Source organism: Rhinoraja longicauda, chromosome 17, assembly GCF_053455715.1.
Source record: "Rhinoraja longicauda isolate Sanriku21f chromosome 17, sRhiLon1.1, whole genome shotgun sequence".
NCBI lineage: Eukaryota > Metazoa > Chordata > Chondrichthyes > Rajiformes > Arhynchobatidae > Rhinoraja > Rhinoraja longicauda.
The window spans coordinates 26302786-26325639 of NC_135969.1; the positions used below are offsets into that span (position 1 = coordinate 26302786).

Below are 22854 nucleotides of genomic sequence, written 5' to 3' on the forward strand. Positions count from 1 at the left end.
AGAATCGGAAAGGATCTGCAGACCCATGGGGAAAGGGACTAGCTGCATTGCTCTTACATACAGGCAGAACATAGTCAGTACAGCACAAGAACATGCCCTTTGGCCCACAATATCTGTGCCAAACATCATGCCAAGACCAACTCTCCACTTCCTGCATATCTATACGTCTATCCAAAAGTCTCTTACATGCCACAATTGTATCTGATTCCACCATCACTCCTGGTACTCACCACCCTCTTTAAAACCTTGCTCCTTTAAACTTTGCCCCTCTTACCTTAAAGCTATGCCCCCTAGTATTTGATTTTTCATCCTGGGGTAAAGGTTCTGACTGACTACCCAATATATGCCTCTCCTAATTGTATATATTTCTATCAGGTTTCCACACATCTCCAGTGTTCCAGGGAAAACAATCCAAGTTCGTCCAACTTCTCCCTGTAGTTAATATCCCCTCATCGGGGTATCATTCTGGTAAATTTCCTCTGCACCTTTTCCAAAGCCACATGCTTTCTGTAATACAGCAACCAGAACGGCACAAAATACACGCAAATGTGGGCCTAACCAAGCTGCATCAAGATTTCCTGACTCTTATATTCAATGCCCCAAGCTGGGAAAGCAAGCATACCATATGCCTTCTTTACCAGTCTATCTACTTCTGTTGCCATTTTCAGAGAATTATGGATTTGGAGCCAAAGATCCCCCTGTACATCAATACTGTTAAGGGTCATGTCATTAATTGTATATTTTCCCCTTGTATTCAACCTCCAAGGTGCAATATCTCTCACTTGCTCAGATTAAACTCCATCTGCCATTTCTCTGCTCATTTCTGCAACTGATACTTCGACAGCCTTCCTCACTGTCCATGACCCCTGCAATCTTGGTGCCATCTGCAAACTTACTAACAAGCTAACTATATTTACGTCCAAATCGTTTATATATATCACAAACAGCAAGAATCCCAGCAGACCTCCAGACTGATCATTGGCCTTCCGCCACAACCCTATGTCTTCTACCAGTAAGTCAGTTCTGAATCCATACGACCAAGTCACTGTTAATCCCGTGCATCTTAATCTTCTGGAGGGGGACTTCATCAGATGCCTTACTAAAATCCATGTATACCACATCCACCACCCTACTACCCTCATTGCCTTAGTCACCTCCCCAAAAAACACAATCCAGCATGACTTGCCATGTACAAATCCATGCTGACTGTTCCTAATTAATCCATTCTCTTCCAAATGGGAGCAAATCCTATCCCAAAGAATCTTCTCCAATATCTTCCCCACTGCTGACATTCAGCTCACTGGCCTATAATTCCCTGGATTCTCCATACTTCTTATATAAAGGAAGTATGCACACAATAGTCAAATGGCCTTTTTTGTGCGACAGCCATTCCATGAAGCTGACATTTTATAGAACATATTAACCTGCCTGCAATTTATTTCATATTATTATTGTATTCTTGCGCATTTGCTCTAACATTGGAGAATATTTTTAAATTGCATTTCAAAACTTTAAAGAATGAAATATGGAATGTAAATCTCTCAATTCCCAAAAGAAAATCAGATCTTAAAATCATCAAAGTTTTACAGATTAAAATTACTTTCCCTGAAGACAGATTTGCTAGTTTTGATGCACGATGTGATGCCTATGAATTCATTCAAATTTCTAATAGATTCCCATATGAATAGTCCCGCAGCTTTGATTAAACAACTGTGACATTTTAATGGAACGAGGATGATTGGCCTTGTGAATCAGCTGATTAAGGCAGAAAGCATGCAAATAATGCTGAGCAACTCCTTTTGTTCTTGGTACATCTTCTCAGTCAATGGCTGATCGTTTCCATATGTGGATCTAGTCCCCTGAAATTTGAAGTCCATCTGAGGCATTTAAATCAGATTACCTCAAAACCAAGAATAAATTGTAATCACCATAAACTACTCACTGATGTATGCCAGATTCTCACCACATTTAGGAAAGTTAGACCGATAAAATAAGTTAAATTCGTAAATGATTTACTTAGAAATAAATTATACAATGATGTTATTCTTGTAACAGAGAGGGTTAGCATTATAGAACAGTATAAAGAGCAACGCCTCACTCGTGCTTGGATTAATCTCCATCTGCCATTACTATACCCGGTTCTACAACTGATCTATATCCAACTCAATAATTTGACAACCTTCCTCACTGTCCACAACTTCATCAATTTTGGTGGTGTCTACAAACATACTAACCAACCCATCTACATCCAGGTAATATATATATATATATATATATATATATATATACATACATGTTAAACAATAGAGATCCCAGCATAGATCACTGCAGAAATCCATGGCCACAGATCTCCAGCTAAAATAACACCCTTCCACCACAACCCTGTCTTCTATGAGTAAGTCAGTTCTAAATCTAAATGACCAAATTACTATGGATCCCATGTCTTAATTTACTGAATTAACCTACCACGAGGGACTTTATTAAATGCTTTACTAAAGCCCATGTAGACAACATCCGTTGCCCTACCATTATCAATCATCTTCATCACCTCCTCAAAAAACTAAATCAAGTTCACAAGACCTGACCTACCCTGCACAAAGCCATGATGACTATCCCCAATTAGCCCATTCTCTTCAACATGAATTCTCTCCAATGGCTTCTCTAACCTATAATTTCCTGCAATATTTCTACTTGCCTTCTTAAACAGCTTTAGCTACTCTCCAGTCCTTGTGGATCTCACTTGTGGCTAGAGAAGAAACAAAGATCTTCATCAAGGCCCTTGCAATCTCTTCTCCTGCATCTCAAAATAAACTTGGATAGATCCCATTAGATCTGGGAATTTAACCACCTTAATGCTGTTCAAGAACTCCAACACCACTTCCTTGATCCCAAACTGCCCTATTATTATTCCCCATGCTGATCTCACTGTCCTCCATGTCCTTTTCCTTGGTGAATACAGATGCAAAGTACTCATTTCGTACCTTGCCTACATCCTCTGATGACAAGCATAAATTCCCTCCTTTATCTCTAAGAGGTCCTACCTTCTTCCTGGTTACCCTCTTGTTTTTAATGTCAAGCAATAACAAAGGACATAAAGGGTCCCGACCCAAAACATCACCTACCCATGTCCTCCAGAGATGCTACCTGACCTGCTGAGTTCCTCCAGCACTTAGTGTTTTACTCAAGATTCCAGCATCTGGAGTTCCTTGCTTATCCAAATACAAATTTAAGCTCATCAGCAAAAGAACCCGGAGATAGATGAGGAGAATATTTTCGTAGGAAACTAAATTTCATTTTTAGGATCCTATTTTTCTTTCCAGAAATCTGGCCTGACCTCTTGAATATTTCCAGCTATTTTTGGAAGTGGTGTTGGTGTTTTGGATTTCTAGCATCTGCAGGTTTTATTGGATAAGTTTTTCTTCACTTATTCAGAAATCCCGATGGTCAGCATCTCACCCACGAGGTAACACTTGCACTTTTCACTTACCCGAACCCTGATTCCTAATGCGCCCTTCCATTTGCTGGCACCTCAGTTCCCATCCTTTCTTTTGATTACTTCCCACATTCCTTTCTGCTTGCTGGAGTCTCAATTCCAGTGCAATTGGTCCCAGGCTCCTATATTCCCTGACCACTTGGCTCTGGTAGCCACTTTCCCTTGAAATTTCCTTGGTTGTACTTCCCATGCTCTCTTGTAACTTAGGATTCACTGTAATGTCACTCGTGACATCTTTTTAAAAAGTGAATTAGAAGTGTGTTGGAGTATTAACAAAATAAATCTATTGATCCTGCACTAAGTGCATGCTGGATCAACAGTTTTCGTGTAACATGCTTTTTTTCTGTGAAAAAGTAACAATCAAAAATAAATTGTGATTTGGCACGTGCCAATGACCTCAGTTAATGCGGCATTTGGTCTCAGCACTCTTTCTCAAAGGAGAGGGAAATGAGAAAAAGCTATTGCTACAGCTGTTTATTATTTAGCAATCCGCAACATTATTCAAAACTGCTCATGCCTGCAAAACTAGACAAGGGGTGGATTTAAATTCATTGTGATGCCTCCAGTCGATAGGCCTGCTGATTCTTAGGATCTAAGTCCACAGAACAATTAACACTGAGGCCAGGTAAAATGTGCCACAGATATTCTAGGATATTATTTGGGCAAGAAGCTGACATTATATATAAAAACACAACAACTCGGTGAAATTAATGGCATCTATCTTTAATTAAAATCATGATTTTTCACATGGGAAGACACTGTTATTTCAAGAGTGAACATTAACATCATATACAGAGGCTCCCACTATATTATTGAAAGGTTTGTTGAACCTAATAAGATTTATTAAAGTTGTAACCCAGCATCCTAAAAAATCTTTGTTTCATCTTGTAGGTACATATTTTTCTGCTTTTATTTTGATGAAAGATGTAATTTGTATATTTCCACACTATACGACTCTACAACTGTTAAGTAGGGGCTCCAATCCATCAGTCCTCATTCAAACAGCTATCCTCTGAATATTGCAAGTTTATTGTTCAGTAGTCAGTTCCTGGCATATGGCCACGCCAAAGACACGGACAAGAACCATACTCGTACTGTCAAACAAGAAACCACTAATCTTTGGAAAGCTCCAGGCGCTGATGGGCACCTGTCAGCTCCCTTTTCCTCTGCACAACTTTCGTCTGTCATCTCTCAACTGAAATGTGGAGAAGCCCAGGGTTCTGATAACATCACCCCAGAATTCCTGAAACATTGCGGTCCTAAATGCCTGGTCTGGCTCCGTGAGTTCTACTCCTCTTGCCTCATTGGTCAGTCCATTCCGAAGATCTGGCGGAAAGCCATCGTCATTGCGCTGCCAAAACCAAACAAGCCTGCCGACGACCCAGGGAACAATCGGCCCATCTCACTCCTCTGTGTCCCATACAAGCTCCTCGAACGGCTTCTCCTGGCCCGGCTCGATCCAATCATCGACCCTCAACTACCCACTGAACAAGCCGGATTTTGTCGTGGGCGCTGCACCACCCATCAAATAGTCAAGCTGACCAATGACATCGAAGACAGTTTCGAAAAGGGTCACAAGGCGGGCATCACACTGGTGGACCTCACCACCGCCTATGATACAGTGTGGCACCAGGGCCTGATCTTGAAGCTCCTCCGCACCATCCCTGACCATCATTTAGTGCAGTTCCTTGCCAACATCCTTGCCAACCGCAGTTTTGTACTCAAGACCAGCGACGGACAATCTAGCCAACTGCGACGCCTAAGAAACGGAGTCCCCCAAGGCTCGGTGCTGGCCCCCATGCTCTTCAATCTCTATATCAGCGATCTGCCACGCAGGACCCCGCGCCAGTATGGATACGCAAATGACTTGGCCCTACTGCACTCGGACAGGAGTTGGTCAAATGTGGAGGATGTGCTATCGGCGGTTATGGAACTTGTCGCAGGCTACCTTAAGACCTGGAGACTAAAACTGAGTATGGCAAAACCCACCACAAAGGCCTTTCACCTGAACAACAAGGAAGCTCAACGCCAGCTAACCGTCACCCTCAATGGATCACCCCTACCCTACAGATTATTATCTCAATGGTGTCAGGTTAGGTAAGGGGGAAGTGCAGTGAGACCTGGGTGTCCTTGTACACCAGTCACTGAAAGTTGGCATGCAGGTAGAGCAGGTAGTGCAGAAAGCTAATGGCATGTTGGCCTTCATAACGAGAGGATTTCAGTATAGGCTCTTCTGCAGTTGTATAGGGCCCTGGTAGGACCACATCTGGAGTATTGTGTACAGTTTTGGCCTAATTTGAGGAAGGACATCCTTGTAATTGAGGCAGTGCAGCGTAGGTTCACGAGATTGATCCCTGGGATGGCGGGACTGTCATATGAGGAAAGATTGAAAAGACTAGGCTTGTATTCACTGGAGTTTAGAAGGATGAGAGGGGATCTTCTAGAGAGATATAAAATTTTTAAACGACTGGACAAGCTAAATGCAGGAAAAATGTTCCCAATGTTGGGTGAGTCCAGAACCAGGGGCCACAGTCTTAGAATAAAGGGGAGGCCATTTAAACCTGAGGTAAGAAGGAACATTTTCACCCAGTGAGTTGTGAATTTGCGGAATTCTCTGCCACGGAGGGCAGTGGAGGCCAAATTACTGGATGAATTTAAGAGAGAGTTAGATAGAGCTCTGGGGGCTCGTGGAATCAAGAGATATGAGGAGAAGGCAGGCACGGGTTATTGAATGTGGATGATCAGCCATGATCACAATGAATGGCGATACTGGCTCGAAGGGCTGAATGGCCTCCTCCTGCACCTATTTTCTATGTTTCTATGTTCCATTTCCTACATACCTCGGGGTGAAACCAGGTCGGCAGCTGACCTACAAGCAACACCTTGAAGCTCTCCGTGCTAAAGCCTTGGCACGGAACAACCTCCTGCGTTGCTTGGCTGGATCGTCAGGGGGCGCCAGGACATCTACTCTCCGAACCAGTGCTCTTGCACTCGTCTACAGCGCCGCTGAGTACGCCGCCCCAGCATGGTGCCACAGCGCTCATACCAGCAAGCTAGACGCCACCCTCAACGACACCATGCGGATCATCACCGGCTGCCTACGCCCTACTCCTACGGATCTCCTGCCGGTGCTCGCAGGTATCGCACCCGCCAAGCTTCGCAGAGGATTCTTCACTCATAGGCTGGTGTGCAAGGCCCCATCGGACGCCAAACATCCTTTGCACCACCTCGCCCAGGATTCACAGCAACTGGGACCTCAATGCCTGTCATCTCGTCGCCCTTTCTCTTGTCACGCAACGACCCTCTGTGGCTCCAGTTTTAACATACTAGGAGCATGGAGTACCAGCTGGGAACAGACTTCGCGACCTCCTCAATTCACTGTCGCACCGAACACCATAGCCCCACCCGGCTCGGACATGCCCCGCAAAGAGTGGGTCGCCCTGAACCGGCTCCACACAGGGGTCGGCCAGTTCAACGCCAACATGCATCGTTGAGGGTTGTGTTCATCAGCAGCGTGCGTGTGTGGAGCGTGTGTGTCAGTGCGTGTGTCATTTTCGACTGCACTGTCCTCCATCCCCCTGGTGGAGGGGTAGACCTCACGGCCCTTGACAACAGCACGTTGCACTGGCTACAGCGCCTGGAGGGCGTTACATAACTTCTGCTGCCTCAAACGCAAGAAGAAGTAGTTCAGTAGATTGTGTCATTAATTCATGGCCATCAAAAGCAGTTTTATTTTTAAAATTCTATCTGCAATTTGTACAAAAGCATTTCTCATACACACAATCTCTATCACCAAGAAAGACCAGTGTAAGTGCTACAATTTCCAGCCCTTCTCCGCGTAATACACGATTCTGATTTGGGCGCTAATTCACTATCCTTGTCAAAAGCTCTATACCTGACAGCTTTGTGGAAATAACAGTGCATACAGACTGAAGTGGTTCAAGGTGGTACGTTCGAGGATAACATGGGCAATAAATGCTGTCCTTGCTGGCACACCTCTCAAGAACATAATTTTTAAAAATATATATATTTATGAAAAATGTATATAGAAGAATAACATAAAAGATGTGTAACAAATAACCTTGCTATGTCCAAGAGGGATCAGTATGACAAGAGGTCAAAGTAAATATATTCAAACATTCTACAATCTTTGGATTCATTGCCACGCCTGAAGGCAGTGGCTCCCACTTGAGTGCAGCTCACAGATTTCTGCTGCATCACATTTCCTCAGAGAAGTTACCAATCATGAAAGAGCTGAGGAAGTGATTTAATTCAGTTTAGGTCATAAAGCTCTCAAGTTAACTTGACACAGACTGGATCTGTCAACATCAATCCAAGTACAAAGAACAAGTAGGGCATGATCACTAATTCTAAAGTAATATGACCTGTCCTTGTTTCTTTTTGCAGCGAGGCTAGATATTACCAGCATTTTCTACTTTTATTTCTGCTTAGCCTTTCTGAATAAATACACTATTTAAATATCTAAAAGAAATGTAAATCAGTGTTTGGGGTCATCACAAACCAAGACCAGAATGAAATAATTGCTGCTTTTATCGTTAGAGGCCATTGAGGGGGAAGACCAAATTGTTCCTTAAACCTAGTATGGTATTAAAGAAAGATAACTATTAATTCTGTATCTCAGATTTCCTTGCAATCAAAAACCCGATCAATCTCAGCCTTCAACATACTCAACATATTCATACACAACCCTGTGAAGGCAACTGATAGCTTGGCCCTGCAAATAAACAACTACGTGCACTGGACCTTTAATGAGGATACAAACTGCCAAAATACTTCATAGAGGTGCAATAATTTTTTTTACCTGTACCTGTACCAAAGAAGATCTTAAGATTATATTTTTTAAAGCTCTGAAAGTAGTTTAGTAGTGGAAAAATTAAAACCAAACTTACAGATTATGCTATCAAGTTCAAGTAATCAGTCAAAGTCAAATGTGTTCATAGGATGGGAACCAATTTGAGAATATTTCTTCAACATTGTTGGTTAGCCTCTTCCTGACGTTTACTGAGTGAAATAGTTAATGGTCCTTTCTCCTCAGATACTACCCTCTCCCTTTCAAACCAGTGATCGTCACACCTCTCAAAAATGCGATGATCAAATTGCTTTGCAATGTACTATCCAATGCCAGGCTCCCCTTCTTCTCCAAAGGTCTTAAATGTGTTGTCATGTCCCTGGTCCATGCCTATACTCCACATTTAAAGCCCACACTCAGATTTCTGGCATTGCCACAAAATTGGTGCAATTTTTATCAGAGTCACAAATACCATTCTGTGTAATTTCCTGACCTGTCTGCAGCCTTTGATACAGTGACCACGCCATCTTCCACCAATGCCTCTCTGGTCTTTCAGCCAGGTGGAATGTCACTTCCCTGTTTCCATACTTATCGATCTGAGACAAATAAACACATTTTATGGCTTATTTTGCCCATTTTGCCTTGGACCACCGTAACTTTTGCCATTTCAGGACGTGCCTTACATCTAATCTCAGATGTTCACAATTATGCTTCTCCCCTTTCCAACCCATGTTGGTTTAAAAATGAGTTACTTTGTTAAAATCATATAACTCTGAAGCAATCATCAACTTTAAACATAAACTCTGTTATTTATTACACAATCATTGGCCTGTTGAATATTCTGGTGTGGTTCCCGTGCCAATTAGCTACATCACGCACAGAGGCAGTCTGCTGTCTCCAGAAAATAAAATCAAGAAAAAAATTGGCTACCACACAAATCTAAATTAATTCCGTCCAAGTACTACTGCAATCAATCTTGATGCCTGGCCAGATTCTTGTTGAAGACTAAATACAATTTGAATCCTGTTACATTTCTTAAAATAGATAGTTGCAAGGGATTATTTAGCAGTCTCAGGTCATACTTCAAATAATTACAACATTTTACCATTGTTTCTGCTTGAATTAACATCTGCACCATAGAGACAGGATTTTGTATTTGTGAACAGAAAAATTACATTTCATATTTTGGTAACAGTCAGTTTAAATACGATTAGATCTTTGACATGCAGTTTGATATATCGAAGGTTGATTTTACATGCTGAGTCTTAAGGAGAACAATTAAGTGTGCTGCGCTCCCACATTTATGTTCTGTTCAAAAACAAATGGAGACTCAGCATGGATCCAATGAGGCAGAGCACAAGGAGAATATGGCTAAAAAGATTAATAATAATGAGCCACATGGTCAAGCAACTTGTCTAAAGTCACCTGTGGAAGAATATTACCTCAGAAAAATGCTGAAGGACACGTTCTCTCTGAAGCTGTTTTAAAAATCACTTAGCCGTATTAAGTAACTTTTGGGAAGACAGAAATTGACATAGGGAACTGTTTTTGTCAGGTTCCTATTGACATGGTGTCTTTGTTCATCCATGTCTAGAATCCATAAACTCTCTCAATTAATTGGCTACATATTTCCCACGTCACTTTGACATTTTAGATACAACACAAACATGAAGTGCTGACATCATGTTAACAGTGATGAATTATATGACAGAACCTTCAAGGAACTATCTCAACTATTTACTAGCACTGGAAATCTCCCATGAGCGCTGCAAATTCATTGATTGCAGGAATAGCAGTAATGAACAAGATTTGGTTTAAAAATGGGTTAGGGGTACCAGTGCTATCCACAAAACAGTCAATTGGTTGGAATGGGATGCTGAATGGTGCAACAGTGCTGGAAAGTATAAAGTGATGCATGTTACCCCATATGTGCAGTTACAAAAAAATTAGGCCTGTGAATCAGTTGTCAGGTTACAGTTGCCTCCTCAATTAGGCAGTTTAGCCAAAAAGTTCTGTGCAACTAAATGTAATCCACCCAGCAGAGGGACGGAAAAGCGACTATTTTCTCGAGAAAAAACTAATCTCCCCTTCTTTATCATAAAAAATCTAAACATTGTGGAAATATTCAACTGGTCAGATAACATCAATGAAAAGAGAAAAATAGTTGATTTCAGATTGTAATCTACCTTTAGAACTGGAAAATGCAGAAAATAGGCATTTTGAAACTTGCTGACAGGTGTGGAAATAACAAAGGGAATTTCTGTGATACACTGGAACCCAAGAGAAGACATATAATTTTAATGTACTGTATGTTGACTGGAAAAGAGTATTAAAGGCTTGTACCAGCTTAACTATCTGAAGGAAACATAGAGAAAGCAGAGAGGAGAAAAAAAACTTTTGGCACAATAGAAACACAAGAGTTCCTGGAAATCTGAAATAAAGGAGCACGCTGGAATAACCAAAGATAATAGAGTGGAGCAAGATGGACCGCTCCGTTGAAATCTCGCATAATAAAGTGCAGTACGCAACGGAGCGGAACGTTCGCCATTTTAGTAAGCAAACCCCGCCGTTCGTTATGCCTCTCGCAGTGTAATCAGTGTTGTGGGGGAACAGTATGTGTGATGATACTATTAAAATCCAGAATATATCTCACCTATCAATTCACATTTTTTTTGTTATTTTTCTTTTTAAATGTTTTCCCTTGCATAATTTCTGATTTTATTCTTTCTTACTGTTTCTGCCCATTTCCCTCACATCCTTCCTCCACAACCTCTTTTGTGCAGTTTCCCTTGTCTTGCTCTAACACACACTCTGCACAAATTATTATATATAGACCAATTGGACCCATTGGACCCAAATCCCTCCTGTATTGGTGCAGTACCCTCTCCTCCCCCTTCCCCTCTCCTCCCCCTTCCCCTCTCCCCCTTCCCCTCTCCCCCTTCCCCTCTCCCTCCTCCCCCTCCCCTCTCCCTCCCCCCCACTCCATCCTCCTCAACCCCCCTTATCCTCCCTCCTCCTCCCTCCCTCCCCCCCTAGGAGATAGATTTAAACTTTAAAATGTGAATAACTTTAAAAATATAACACCGATTTCAATGAAACTTCTTCCATTAGCACCAAAGGGACGATGGCGAGTAAGGTGGGCCTAAAATTGTCGTGCTATCATGTACCGTTTTGGCTGTAGTTCAGGAACAAATAAACAAACATACGAGAGTTTTAGTATATAGATGAAAAGCTTTTGGAATACCATTGAATCACTATAGTTATGAACGAAGGAACAACCTTACACAACAGCAAAGTGACAATGCCTGAATACTTTCCTTTTTTGTGAAATTTATTTGAAAGATAAATATTGTCCAGGACATAAGAAAAGCTCACCTGCTATCCTGCAGACCAGTGTTGAGGGATCTTTTATAGCCATTGGTGGTCAGAAGGTATTTATGTCTAAAATCTCATTTAAAATACAGCATTTCTGGCAGTGCAACTCACACTCAATACTGTACTGAACAGTTAGCTTAGACATTTGAGCTTAAATCTCTGGAGCTGGGCTGGAAAACACAACTGTCGGACCCAGGCAAGAATATTACCACATGAGCCATTTCTGATAATGGTGTAAGGTGGGGGGAATAGTGACAAAGCAAAACACGAGTTACCTGGATGCAGACAAGGAAGAAGGTAGAACCACATCAAAGGAGCACGGCTCATATTTCAAGGTATCCGATGCCCAAAGTGCACCTGCTATCTCTGGTAACTGAGGCTCATCCTGGCATGCCTCTTCTGTGTTACTGTCTATGTTCTGGCACTCATCAGCAACAATTCCTGCAAGTCAGATTTGCTAATTAGTCTCATTATAATCTATGCAATATTTAGCAATAATTTCACTCATCATAAAAATTAGTCTGGTAGAAGTTTGGAGAGACACCATAATCTCTTTCCATGTCGTGCACAAGTATATGTGAACCTCCAGCCACGTGGATAGAAGACCCAATATTCTTAATACAATTTTTTTCATTAATGTTGGGTTGGGAGATAATACCCTGACGCTGTTCTTATTTTCTACACGATATCACTGTTGTACAATTATAAGAATAGTATCCTATTGGAGAGTTACACAAGTTAAGTCTATCAATTATTAGAGATCACGTAATCTATGGTGACTACCTTGCATATAATCTCACATAATCTCTGAAGCATTTGCAAGGAACCAGGGAAATGGCAAGGGAGCAATGGAATACTTTCCATTAGTCTGGAATGGGAACAGCCATTTTAAGAATCGGGAGATTCAACACCAACTGGGCCAAAGCACTCAACCACTGACTTAAACTTTAATCACTTCCATGACTGTAGTTTCTAGTAATTGCAAGTGCATTGGAGCAATTCACCAAGCTTCTTAATGAGCACCTGCCAAATCAGAAACATAGGAACATTACCTCCATGACATATGCTATCTCAACTTGGTCACAGCTAGCTATTTATTTACCATCTCCATCATTCCTCAAAAATTGGATTTCAAGCTGAGAAAGTGCAGATCATATGGTGAAGGTCCTTCTCAAGTGCCTAAAGTAGGGAGTCTCAAGACTATGAGACCATGCTGATAAGAGAATATTCGAGCTTGAATCTTGCCTCATTAAACAAACAATTTCAGTCTCTTGAAGACCAATACAGGTCTCAACTCAAAATGTTGACTTTCCATTTGCTCCACATACGGTGCCTCACGCATGAAGTTCCTCCCGCAGTGTTTTTTTTAGTTTTTTGCTTTGGCCTCTTGAATCTGAGTTCACTGCGCATTGCCAAATAATCCACATGATACAAGTAAGAGTTTCTGTGATTTGGATTGGTGTTAACTTTTGTGCGTTTTCTATAATGTATGGAAACACTGATAATCCTGTCATCCATCAGCGTGACTTATATGAACTGGAATAGCTGGTTCAATTAGGGCAGAATGCGTGGGAATCGATCTTTTCTGTAAGTGTTTTTGTATCACTGTCGAACAAATATTCTTTAAATCAGCAATGGCAAACCCTAAAATGACGGGGGGGGGGGGGGGGGGGGGGGGTGAATAAGTAAATAATAAATGCCACACATCTCTGCAACTTGAAAATGGTAGTTAAAAGGTTCTAGAATTTATTTCAATCCCTTGCTTAAGCAATTCTGACAAAAATATGCATTCACAGCTCCGTTGAGATTTTGTTGGTACAACTCTCAGGAGATAGCATTACAAAGGTTTAATTATCTGTCCAAGGATACGATTCTGCTGACTGTCAATCAATCCTTTTCTATATGTGAGAGTCTCTGTCTGATTTGCTGTCAACTTTCCCAATATTTTAGCTCTGGCATAGATGGTAGTTCTGTCAATCATGGAGAAGTGATCTGCACGAAATGGATTACGTTTTTAAAGTGTGATCACATTAAAATGAATTACAGCTTTACAAATGACTCCTTTCCATTTTGCTTTTTTAAAAATAAACTGTACTAATCAAGCTCCAGTATTAGTGCCTATTCTATGCTCAAATCCAGTGTCAGGTTCTGAAAATTATACCTATATCCTCTTTCTGAGACACCGTGTTTGTGGGGTAGGTGCGTCCTTGAAGCTCCAAAGGCATTACCATTTGATGCCAAGTACGTCCTGCTAAATCTGGACCAACTTCTTTAAACCACCTCCTGCATTACTTTTTCTGCTGGACTGATTGTATTTATGGTACCAACTAGTGCAATTAAGTTGGAAAGGGTGCCAATTTATGAGCATATTATCGGGACTTGCAGGCTTGAGTTGTAGGAAGAGGCTGGGATTTTCTTCCTTTTGAATGTGGAAGGCTGTGGAAGTGACCTTACTGGAGTATAGCTGTGTCATGGTGTCCCAACCTTTGCATTCAATATCCAAGGTACTAAAGGCCTTCTTCACTACACTGTTTGCTGAACTTGCCATTTTTATGGAACCATGCACTAGATTTCTCTGTTCTGCAACAATCTCCAGGGTTCTACCATTTGTTGTGCATGTCCTGCTCTGGTCTGACATACGAAGTGCAACACTTTATACTTTAAACTTTACAGGCCCGTCGGACCACTGAGTCCGCGCCGACCAGCAATCACCCCGTTCACCAACACTATTTTTACAATTCTACAAAGTCAATTAACCTACAAACCTGTACGTCTTTTGAGTGTGGAAGGAAACCGGAGCACCCGGAGAAAACCCACATGGTCACAGGTTGAATGCATGAACTCCGTGCAGACAGCACCGGTAGTCAGGATCAAACCCGGGGTCTCTAGTGCTGTAAGACCCGGGTCTCTCGTGCTGTGCCACTGTGCCGCCAACCTCGCACTTGTTGGAGTTAAATTCCATTTGCCATTCCTTGGCCTACCTTCCCAACTGATCTAGACACTTTCGTAAACTTAGATATCCTTTCTCACTGTCAACTATACCACCAATTCTGGTGTCATCTGAAAATTTAAGTACAACGTTAACCACATGATCATCCAAATTGTTAAGGTAGATAACAAACAACAGTAGACCCAGCACTTCCCCTGCAGCACTCCACTGGCCTGTCATAAGCCTCCAATCAGAAAAACAACCCTCCGCAACTACCTTTTGACTCATCCCTCCAAGTCAATTTAGAATCCAATTGGCTAACACCTTGGATTCTATGCACTCTAACTATCCAGACTAACCTACCATACAGGACTTTATCAAAGGCTTCACTAAAGTCAATACAGCCAATGTCCACTGTCCTGTCCTCATCAATCCACTTAATGACCTCTTCAGAAAACTCTATCAGATTTGTGAGTCACGATTTCCCATGCACATAGCCCTGCTGACTATCCCGAATCAGTCAGAAACATACAGCATGGAAACAGGTCCTTCAGCCCAACTTCCCCATGCCAACCAAGATACCCCGATCTAGTCTAGTCCCACCTATTTTACTGCTGCTCTTTCAGCACTGTAACACTTGTTTCCTTCATCTCATAGCCCGAATCTTCTCTCTAGTCATGAACAACTGCTGCTGCGGAGGGGCAGTGCTGCTGAAAGTAGTTACAACCTGCTGTATCTTGCATTTGGTTCCTCTAAGCAGTCTTTGCTTCATCAAGAGCTGATTCTTATTTAAATAGTAGGATTGATCCAGGCATGTTGAATACATACCAATGTGACTGTTTCATAAAGTACATACAAAATAAGTTCACCAATAGTAAAACATAAAACTGTAGAGACTCGACTGGCATGTACAATACAATGTTTTATTAACAGTTACAGCTATTGCACACACGCGCGTTTGATAGACACTCATGTAAAGTTCCTGTTGTTGCCCTGGAGCACACCTCTCGATTGACATCTTCTCTCTCCACTCCCCGTCAAAACCAGTCACGTGATCGTTCCAGCTCCACTGACGATCAATAAGTGGCTTGACCACCAGATGGCGCCACATGACCACCCCCCCCCCCCCCCCCAGAACTGGAGGAATGAAAACGAGCGGGCATACGAACAAGATAGACAATAAACAATAGGTGCAGGAGTAGGCCAGTCGGCCCGATCTCGTAAACAAATCACCCTTGCTTGGGGATACAACCGGCAATGATGAGGGTGGAAGCGGGCGGGACAGCGAACGCCCCCGACGGCGAGGCAGGGCCATCTGCACTGGCTGACTAATGTCCAAATGAGCAGGCTTCAAACGAGCCACCGAAACAGCCTCTTGCCGACCACCCATGTCGAACAGAAAAGTCGTGGTGCCGTGCTGCAGCACCCGGAAAGGACCCTCATACGGTCGTTGCAGTGGCGTCCGGTGAGCACCGACGCAGGAACACATACTGGCAGACCGTGAGGGCAGATGGAACAAGCCCATGACGGGACGTCGGAACAGGAGAGAGCATGCCCACCTTCTCTCGGAGACGCTCCAGCGTGGACGAGGGCAGCACCTGCTGCCCATGTGCCGCCCGAATTAAATCCCCCGGAACCGTAAGCGGGGCGCTGTACACCAACTCAGCAGAGGAAGTATTCAGGTCCTCCTTCTGGGCAGTGCGGATCCCCAACAGAACCCACGGCAACTCGTCCATCCAATCTGGACCCGTGAGCCGTGCTTTTAAGGAGGCTTCCAGGCGATGAAATCGCTCGAACAAACCGTTGGATTGTGGGTAGTAGGCCATGGTGTGATGCAGCTGAGCTCCCAGCAGCCGGGCCATGGCAGACCACAACGGAGGTGAACAGCGCATCCCTGTCCGAAGAAATGTCCACCGGCACACCAAAACGAGCGATCCAGTGAGCAGCGAGGGCACGGGCACACATCACAGCAGAGGTATCAGCGAGTGGAACAGCCTCCGGCCACCGCGTGAAGCGATCCACAACAGGGAGAAGATGAGTGACACTCCTGGACGGGAATAGCGGACGCATGATTTCAACGTGGATATGATCAAACCGCCGGTACGGTAAAATCCTGCACGGGCGCCTTGATGTGACGCTGGACCATAGATGTCTGACAGGAAACACATGCCCTGGCCCAGTTGCCGACATGCTTGCGCAACCCGTGCCACATAAACTTGGCCGCCACCAACGCCGTCGTCGCCCGGATGGAAGGATGAGCCAAACCATGGACCACATCAAACACTCGACGGCGCCAAGCGGCAGGGATGATGGGTCGTGGCTGACCGGTAAACACGTCACAAAGCACTGTGGTGTCAGCGGGACCGAAACATACGTCCTCCAACACCAGGCCATAGATGGCGGTATGGTAGGCGAGCATCTCCTCATCCTCGTGCCGTGCCGCCGCTAGGGCCACGTAGTCGATACCCGGAGCCAAAGTATGAACGGCATTGACGGCGGTGCGGGATAATGCATCGGTTGCTCTTCCCCGCCACGTGCTGGATATGTCGTAAACTTGGAAATGTAGGCCAGGTGACGCTACCATCAAGACGACCAGGGGTCAGACATCTTCGCAAAAGCAATCGTAAGTGCCTTGTGATCCGTAAATCCCGTGAAAACTCGACCCTTGAAAATGCCGGACAGCCAGGTAGAGAGCAAGGAGCTCATGATCAATAGCACTGTACTTCCGCTCAGGAGGGTGCATGTGCCGGCTGAAAAAGGCAAGGGGGTGCCAGCGTCCATCAATCAGCTGCTCCAGCAGTCCACCCACTCCGTCGGAGGCGTCAACCGTCTGAGCTGTCGAAGCGTCGGCCCGCGGATGGAGCAACATCGTCACCTGCGCCAGCGCCTCCTTCGCGCCGTCGAAAGCGGCCACGGCCTCATCAAACGAGGTCCCGCTGTTTGCTGGCCAGGAACTTGAACAACGGCCACATGATCCGGGCAGCCGCTTGCACGAAACGATGATAAGAATTCACCATACCAACAAACACCTGGAGACCTTTTACCCTGGAGGGCCGAAGAAACAGACGAATGGCCTCAACCTTGGCCGGAAGTGGGACGGCAACATGCTGAGTAACATGATGACCGAGGAAATCGATGGTATTATGGCCAAACTGGCATTTAGCCAAGTTGATGGCCAGTCCATGCTCGCTGAGCCGCTGACAGAGCAACCGGAGGTGAGTGCAGTGCTCCTGGCGAGAGCGACTGGCGACGAGAATGTCATCCAAGTAAATGAATAAAAAATCCAATCCACGGCCCAACATGTCCATCGGACGCTGGAAAGCCTGAGCGGCGTTCTTGAGGCCAAAAGGCATTCGGAGGAACTCAAACAGCCCAAAGAGTGTGATGATAGCCGTCTTGGGTATGTCCTCCGGATGGACCGGGATCTGGTGGTAGCCCCTAACCAGGTCGATCTTGGAGAAAATCCGGGCACCGCCCAGGTGGGCCGCAAAGTCCTAAATGTGGGGAATGGGGTAACGGTCGGCCCTCGTGACGTCATTAAGACGGCGGTACTCCCCACAGGGTTTCCAGCCCCGGACTCTTTGGGGACCATGTGGCGTGGAGAAGCCCACGGGCTGTCGGAGCAGCGCACAATGCCCATTTCCTCCATCCTGCGGAACTCGTCTCAGACCAGTTGAAGTTTATCAGGGGGCAGCCGGCGTGCACGTGCATGTGCACGGAATGGCGGCCCGGCGGTGGGGATATGATGCACCACCCCATGCTTGGGGCTATCCGACTGAATCTGGGGAGTCAGGATGTCGGGAAATTCAGCCAATATCTGAGTGTAAACATTGTTGGAGGAAAACACCAAATCGAGGCGTGGCGCAGCTAAGTCAGCAGGACGCAAGGAGATCGATTTACAAGTCGCAGAATGGACGAGATGCCGTCCCTTCACATCGACCAGCAGAGAGTGTGCCCGAAGGAAATCAGCGCCCAGCAACGGCCGGGAGACGTCGGCAATGACGAAAGCCCAAGTGAAATGGCAGGAGCCGAAAATGAGAGGGACCGTGCAAGTACCGTACGTCTGGATGGAGCTGCCGTTGAAGGCGATCAGAGCATGCCCCTGTTTACTGGCACGAGTGTCGATTCCCGACTGGGGCAATATGCTAACCTCCGCTCCTATGTCAATAAGGAAATGCCGTCTGGAATGACGATCCCAGACATAATGCTTCTGGCCGGCCCGCGACAGCCACTATTGGCCGGATGCGTGCAGGGTGGTCGGCAGCCACGGGCCTCGGAACCCCACCGCTTGTGGTAGCAGCACCACGTGCCGGCTTAACTCGAGACCGGCTGCGCTGCCGCGCTCTCGATGGAGGCTGCAGACCTCCCAACATTTGATTTTACAAATTCATAATTTTGATGTGCAAAATTCATAATTTTATATCAAAATTCATAATATGGCGCGTAATGCAACTTTTCAACAAAAAGAAAAGTATGCACGCCAAATGTGCATACGCGTTGCGCTACATTCATGTGTGAAAAACGACTATTATTTCCAACAGTCCGTAGTTCTTGGACTACATGTACAATGTCAGGCCTATCATGAGTATATTCTGCTATTTATAGAAAGGTTATTGAACAGAAATACTTTTTACAACACAAAGAAAAAATTGTTTTGTTTTGTTTTTTTCTATTTTGCTTTTTCCTTACACATCCCAATTCTTTTGGTATTGAATAAAAGAACAATGGTCATAAAATGTATAACTAAGTGATTAAGAATGAGTTACATTCAAAACTGCACATACCTAATTTTGCCCTCTTCTCCCCACCTCCACTCACCCTCCCCCCACCCCTCATCCCCCACCCCCACTCCCCTCCCCACCCCCTCTCCCTTCCTCCGTGCCCCCATACCCACGACCCCCCCCCCTCCCCTCCCCCCCCCCCATCCCTGCACCCCAACCTCCCCCCCCATTCACCCACCCCATCCCCTCTCAACATCAACAGGACACGCTAAGCAGCGAGGCGAGGCCGTGCGAGCGGCGCGGTGAGGTGAGGCCAGCGGCCAGGCGAGGCCAGCAGCCGGGTGGGGCGAGAGGCAGGGCGAGCGGCGAGGCTTGTGTTTTGCGGAAAAATGTGAGGAAATTAAATAAGAAACCAGAAACTTTCCGCCAAATTCGGAAAGGTTGGGAGATCTCAGGCTGGAAACCGGCCTTTGGACCCGTCGACACACAACTGACTGAAGCTCCACCCTGTTGCTTGGACTGCCTCAGCTCGTCCGCACGGGCGACCAGTTGCCGGGGATCAGCAAAATCCTCTCCCGCGAGAAGCAGACGGACATCGTCGGGCATCTGCCCCAGGAAAACCTGCTCAAACAGGAGCCAGGCCCGATGTCCGTCCATCAAAGCAAGCATCTCGCCCATCAACGGACGGCCTGTGATCACTGAGACCATCCATGTGGAGGATCCGAGCTGCCCAGTCGTGGCGACTGAGCCCGAATGTATGCAAAAGGAGGGCTTTGAGGCCCTCGTACTAGTCGGCAGCAGGCAGCTGGCTCAGGTAATAAATAAGGCGACCAGTTGTGTCTTGGTCCAGCGCACTGACAACGTAGTAATATAGGGTCGCATCTGCCGTGATATTATGTGAAACTGGGCCTCAGCCTGCTCGAACCACACGTAGAGCTGAGAGGTCCAGAAAACGGGCAGTTTAATGGAGGCTGCGTTTAGCTGGGCTGGGTTGGCAGCCGCATCCATAACGAGAAATCCAAAATACTGTTTTGGATCGACGGGGTCACCACTGTAGAGACTCGACTGGTGTGTACAATACAATTTTTATTAAGTTACAGCTATTGCACACACACGCGTTTGATAGACACTCAGGTAAAGTTCCTGCTGTTGCTCTGGAGCACAGCACTCTTTCTCCATTTTCCACCAAAACCAGTCATGTGATCGTTCCAGCTCCACTGACAATGGTTCGATCAATAAGTGGCTTGACCACCTGATGGCGCCACAAAACTTCAATATTTATCTCTGGAGCACCAAAAAATTAAAAACTGAAGGGCAGCAAAACCAGTCTACATTACACCATCCATGCACTGGGGATATTGGTATCAGTAATTTTGCTGATAAGATTTGATTTGTGAAAGAACCACACACAAGATTCCAATACCAGATGAAACTTTATAACATTAAATACTACTTTGCTAAATAAAATCTATATTCTTTTTACCTCTGATGGTTAAACACTGTTGTTCAGTTTCTGTATTGTGTTCACGCTTTAACTTCTTCCCCTTAGATTTCCATCTGCTCTTCACCTCAGCAATCAGCTGTTGAAACTCCTGCTTGTGGTTTGCACCTGCAATGTAATAAATCAAATATTGTTAGCATATTTGCATGGTAGCGATGAGAGCAGTCCTGATATTCCACCGGAGAAGATTACAATAAACTTGTTGACAATGGGAATTAAATAGCATGATCTCCTTACTCTAGAAAAGTATTCACTGGTGATAGATTTTACAACTACAATCCAACCTTTCAAGGAAGTGCACTATCTTTGCAACCACAGTTTCATAACTATACAAGTGGATGCAGATAGGGAATTCTATGATTCTTATGAAATAAAGGGAGAAATCAAGCTAAAGGAAATACCTAATTTTAAAAGAAATAGATATGACCTGCCTAACACCTCTTACATTTGCTTTGTAATGTATGTGACGCTTATTTACAATCCACTCAATTGCAGCAATTTCAATGTTTAAAGGGACCGTGGAAAATGGGGGCCCAGTGAATTTAAAGCGAGTGCGGAAATCGGATTATGAACCATCCAGACTTCTGAATAAAGGGAATAAAGGATAATCAGGGCTTTACAATGCCGAGCCCCGACTTGGGAGTAATCCATGCCTAGCCACAATTCCAGCATGATAAAGAGTTTGATTTGATGAGATCAAATATTAAAACTCTTGAGAATTGATTGAATACTTGAACTTTTTTCTAAAATATCTGTGCATTGACTTACCAGTTTTACTTCTCACATGACAGATCTATTTAATTCAATTCTGTATCTAATAATTTAATCTGCCCCTGCACTCTATATACTTTGTATCACTCCTAAGAATTTTATATAGCAATTAGTACATTTTAGTGGCTTTGCAAAACACTTTAGTTAAAACAGTTAGTAGATGATGTCTGTTATAACGGGGGGTTACTGTAAATGGATTATAACAGAGGGAGTGGTGTCCACTATTGCAGATGACTGCAGATGATGGTTAATAGACAAAACGACACAAAGTGCTGGAGTAATTTAGCGGGTCAGGATCTTTGGAAAACATGGATAGGTGACATCGGCTCTTCCTCACACTGATTTAGTCGGTTGAGTTACTCCATATCTTTGTGTCGTTTCACTTCAAAATTAAGCGTGGTTACTGTGGGGCTCCCTCCCCTCTCACATGCTGTCACCTCCAAGGTGGAGTATGTCGACAACTCAGGGGGAGAAGGAGGCGGTGCACCTTGTGAGTCGGGGGAGGGGGGGGGGGTCGGAGGGTCTAAATAGCCAGGGAGATGGTGGGAGTTGAGGATGGGTCAGCAGGTCATTCCATTCACATTCAGTTTATAATGCCATCTGCGGCCGCTCAGAGAATTTCAAATGAGTTCACATCATTTTTTCCGGATTATGGGCCAGACCATCAGGTGCTGGAAAATGGGTTTTCAACCTGTAGGTTGGAAGTGAATTTATTGGTGTATTTGTGCAAAAGACAGCGGCCAAAATGCACAAAAAAAAATCCCCCAATGTAGTAAGGAACAAATCAAACAATTAGGTAGTTTGCACTTTCCTGTTGTTTTAATTAATAGTAAATGTTTCAAAGTTTTATTTAAAGAGCTTGGCCTGAATTTTGCTATTGGCTGTGGAATTAACGTTGTGCGGGACATTGAGAATGCCTTACTCATCAAAATAGTGAGAACTTTTATTTTCATCAGAGTCAGATGGAGGCTTAAATTTCAATCAATAGTACGACTTCAGAGACAGTACAGGACTGGTGTGTAAATCTACATGATGTGCTTACATCTCTGGAGTGAAATCTGGAATAAACTGCCACCTGACACACTGAAGAGAGAAAGTTACTGCTTAGCAACTGCCAGCAAGTTAAAGATTCAATGTCAGAAAGCAACAAGGCATCAATTAGACAAGGTCCATCTCCTACAACTGCTCATTGTTCATTTCTTAAATATTTGTCCATTGGAGAAGTACTGAGATTTAACAAATCTGGTAGGACAA

General features: G+C 44.4%; 1 protein-coding gene across 5 annotated transcripts in view; it reads right to left on the bottom strand.

Moving 5' to 3' along the window:
• rad18 (RAD18 E3 ubiquitin protein ligase) overlaps positions 1-22854 on the bottom strand; it is a 149019-nt gene that overhangs the window by 28665 nt on the left and 97500 nt on the right. For 4 of the 5 annotated variants that reach the window (XM_078414417.1, XM_078414418.1, XM_078414416.1 and 1 more), the window contains exons 10-11: positions 20812-20937; positions 11954-12119 (exon numbers count right to left, since the gene is read on the bottom strand). In XM_078414417.1, the coding sequence (XP_078270543.1) occupies positions 11954-12119; positions 20812-20937 (292 nt within the window). Of the gene's footprint in view, positions 1-8858; positions 8900-11953; positions 12120-20811; positions 20938-22854 lie in introns of those variants that run through there. The other variant, XM_078414420.1, reaches the window with a different exon arrangement.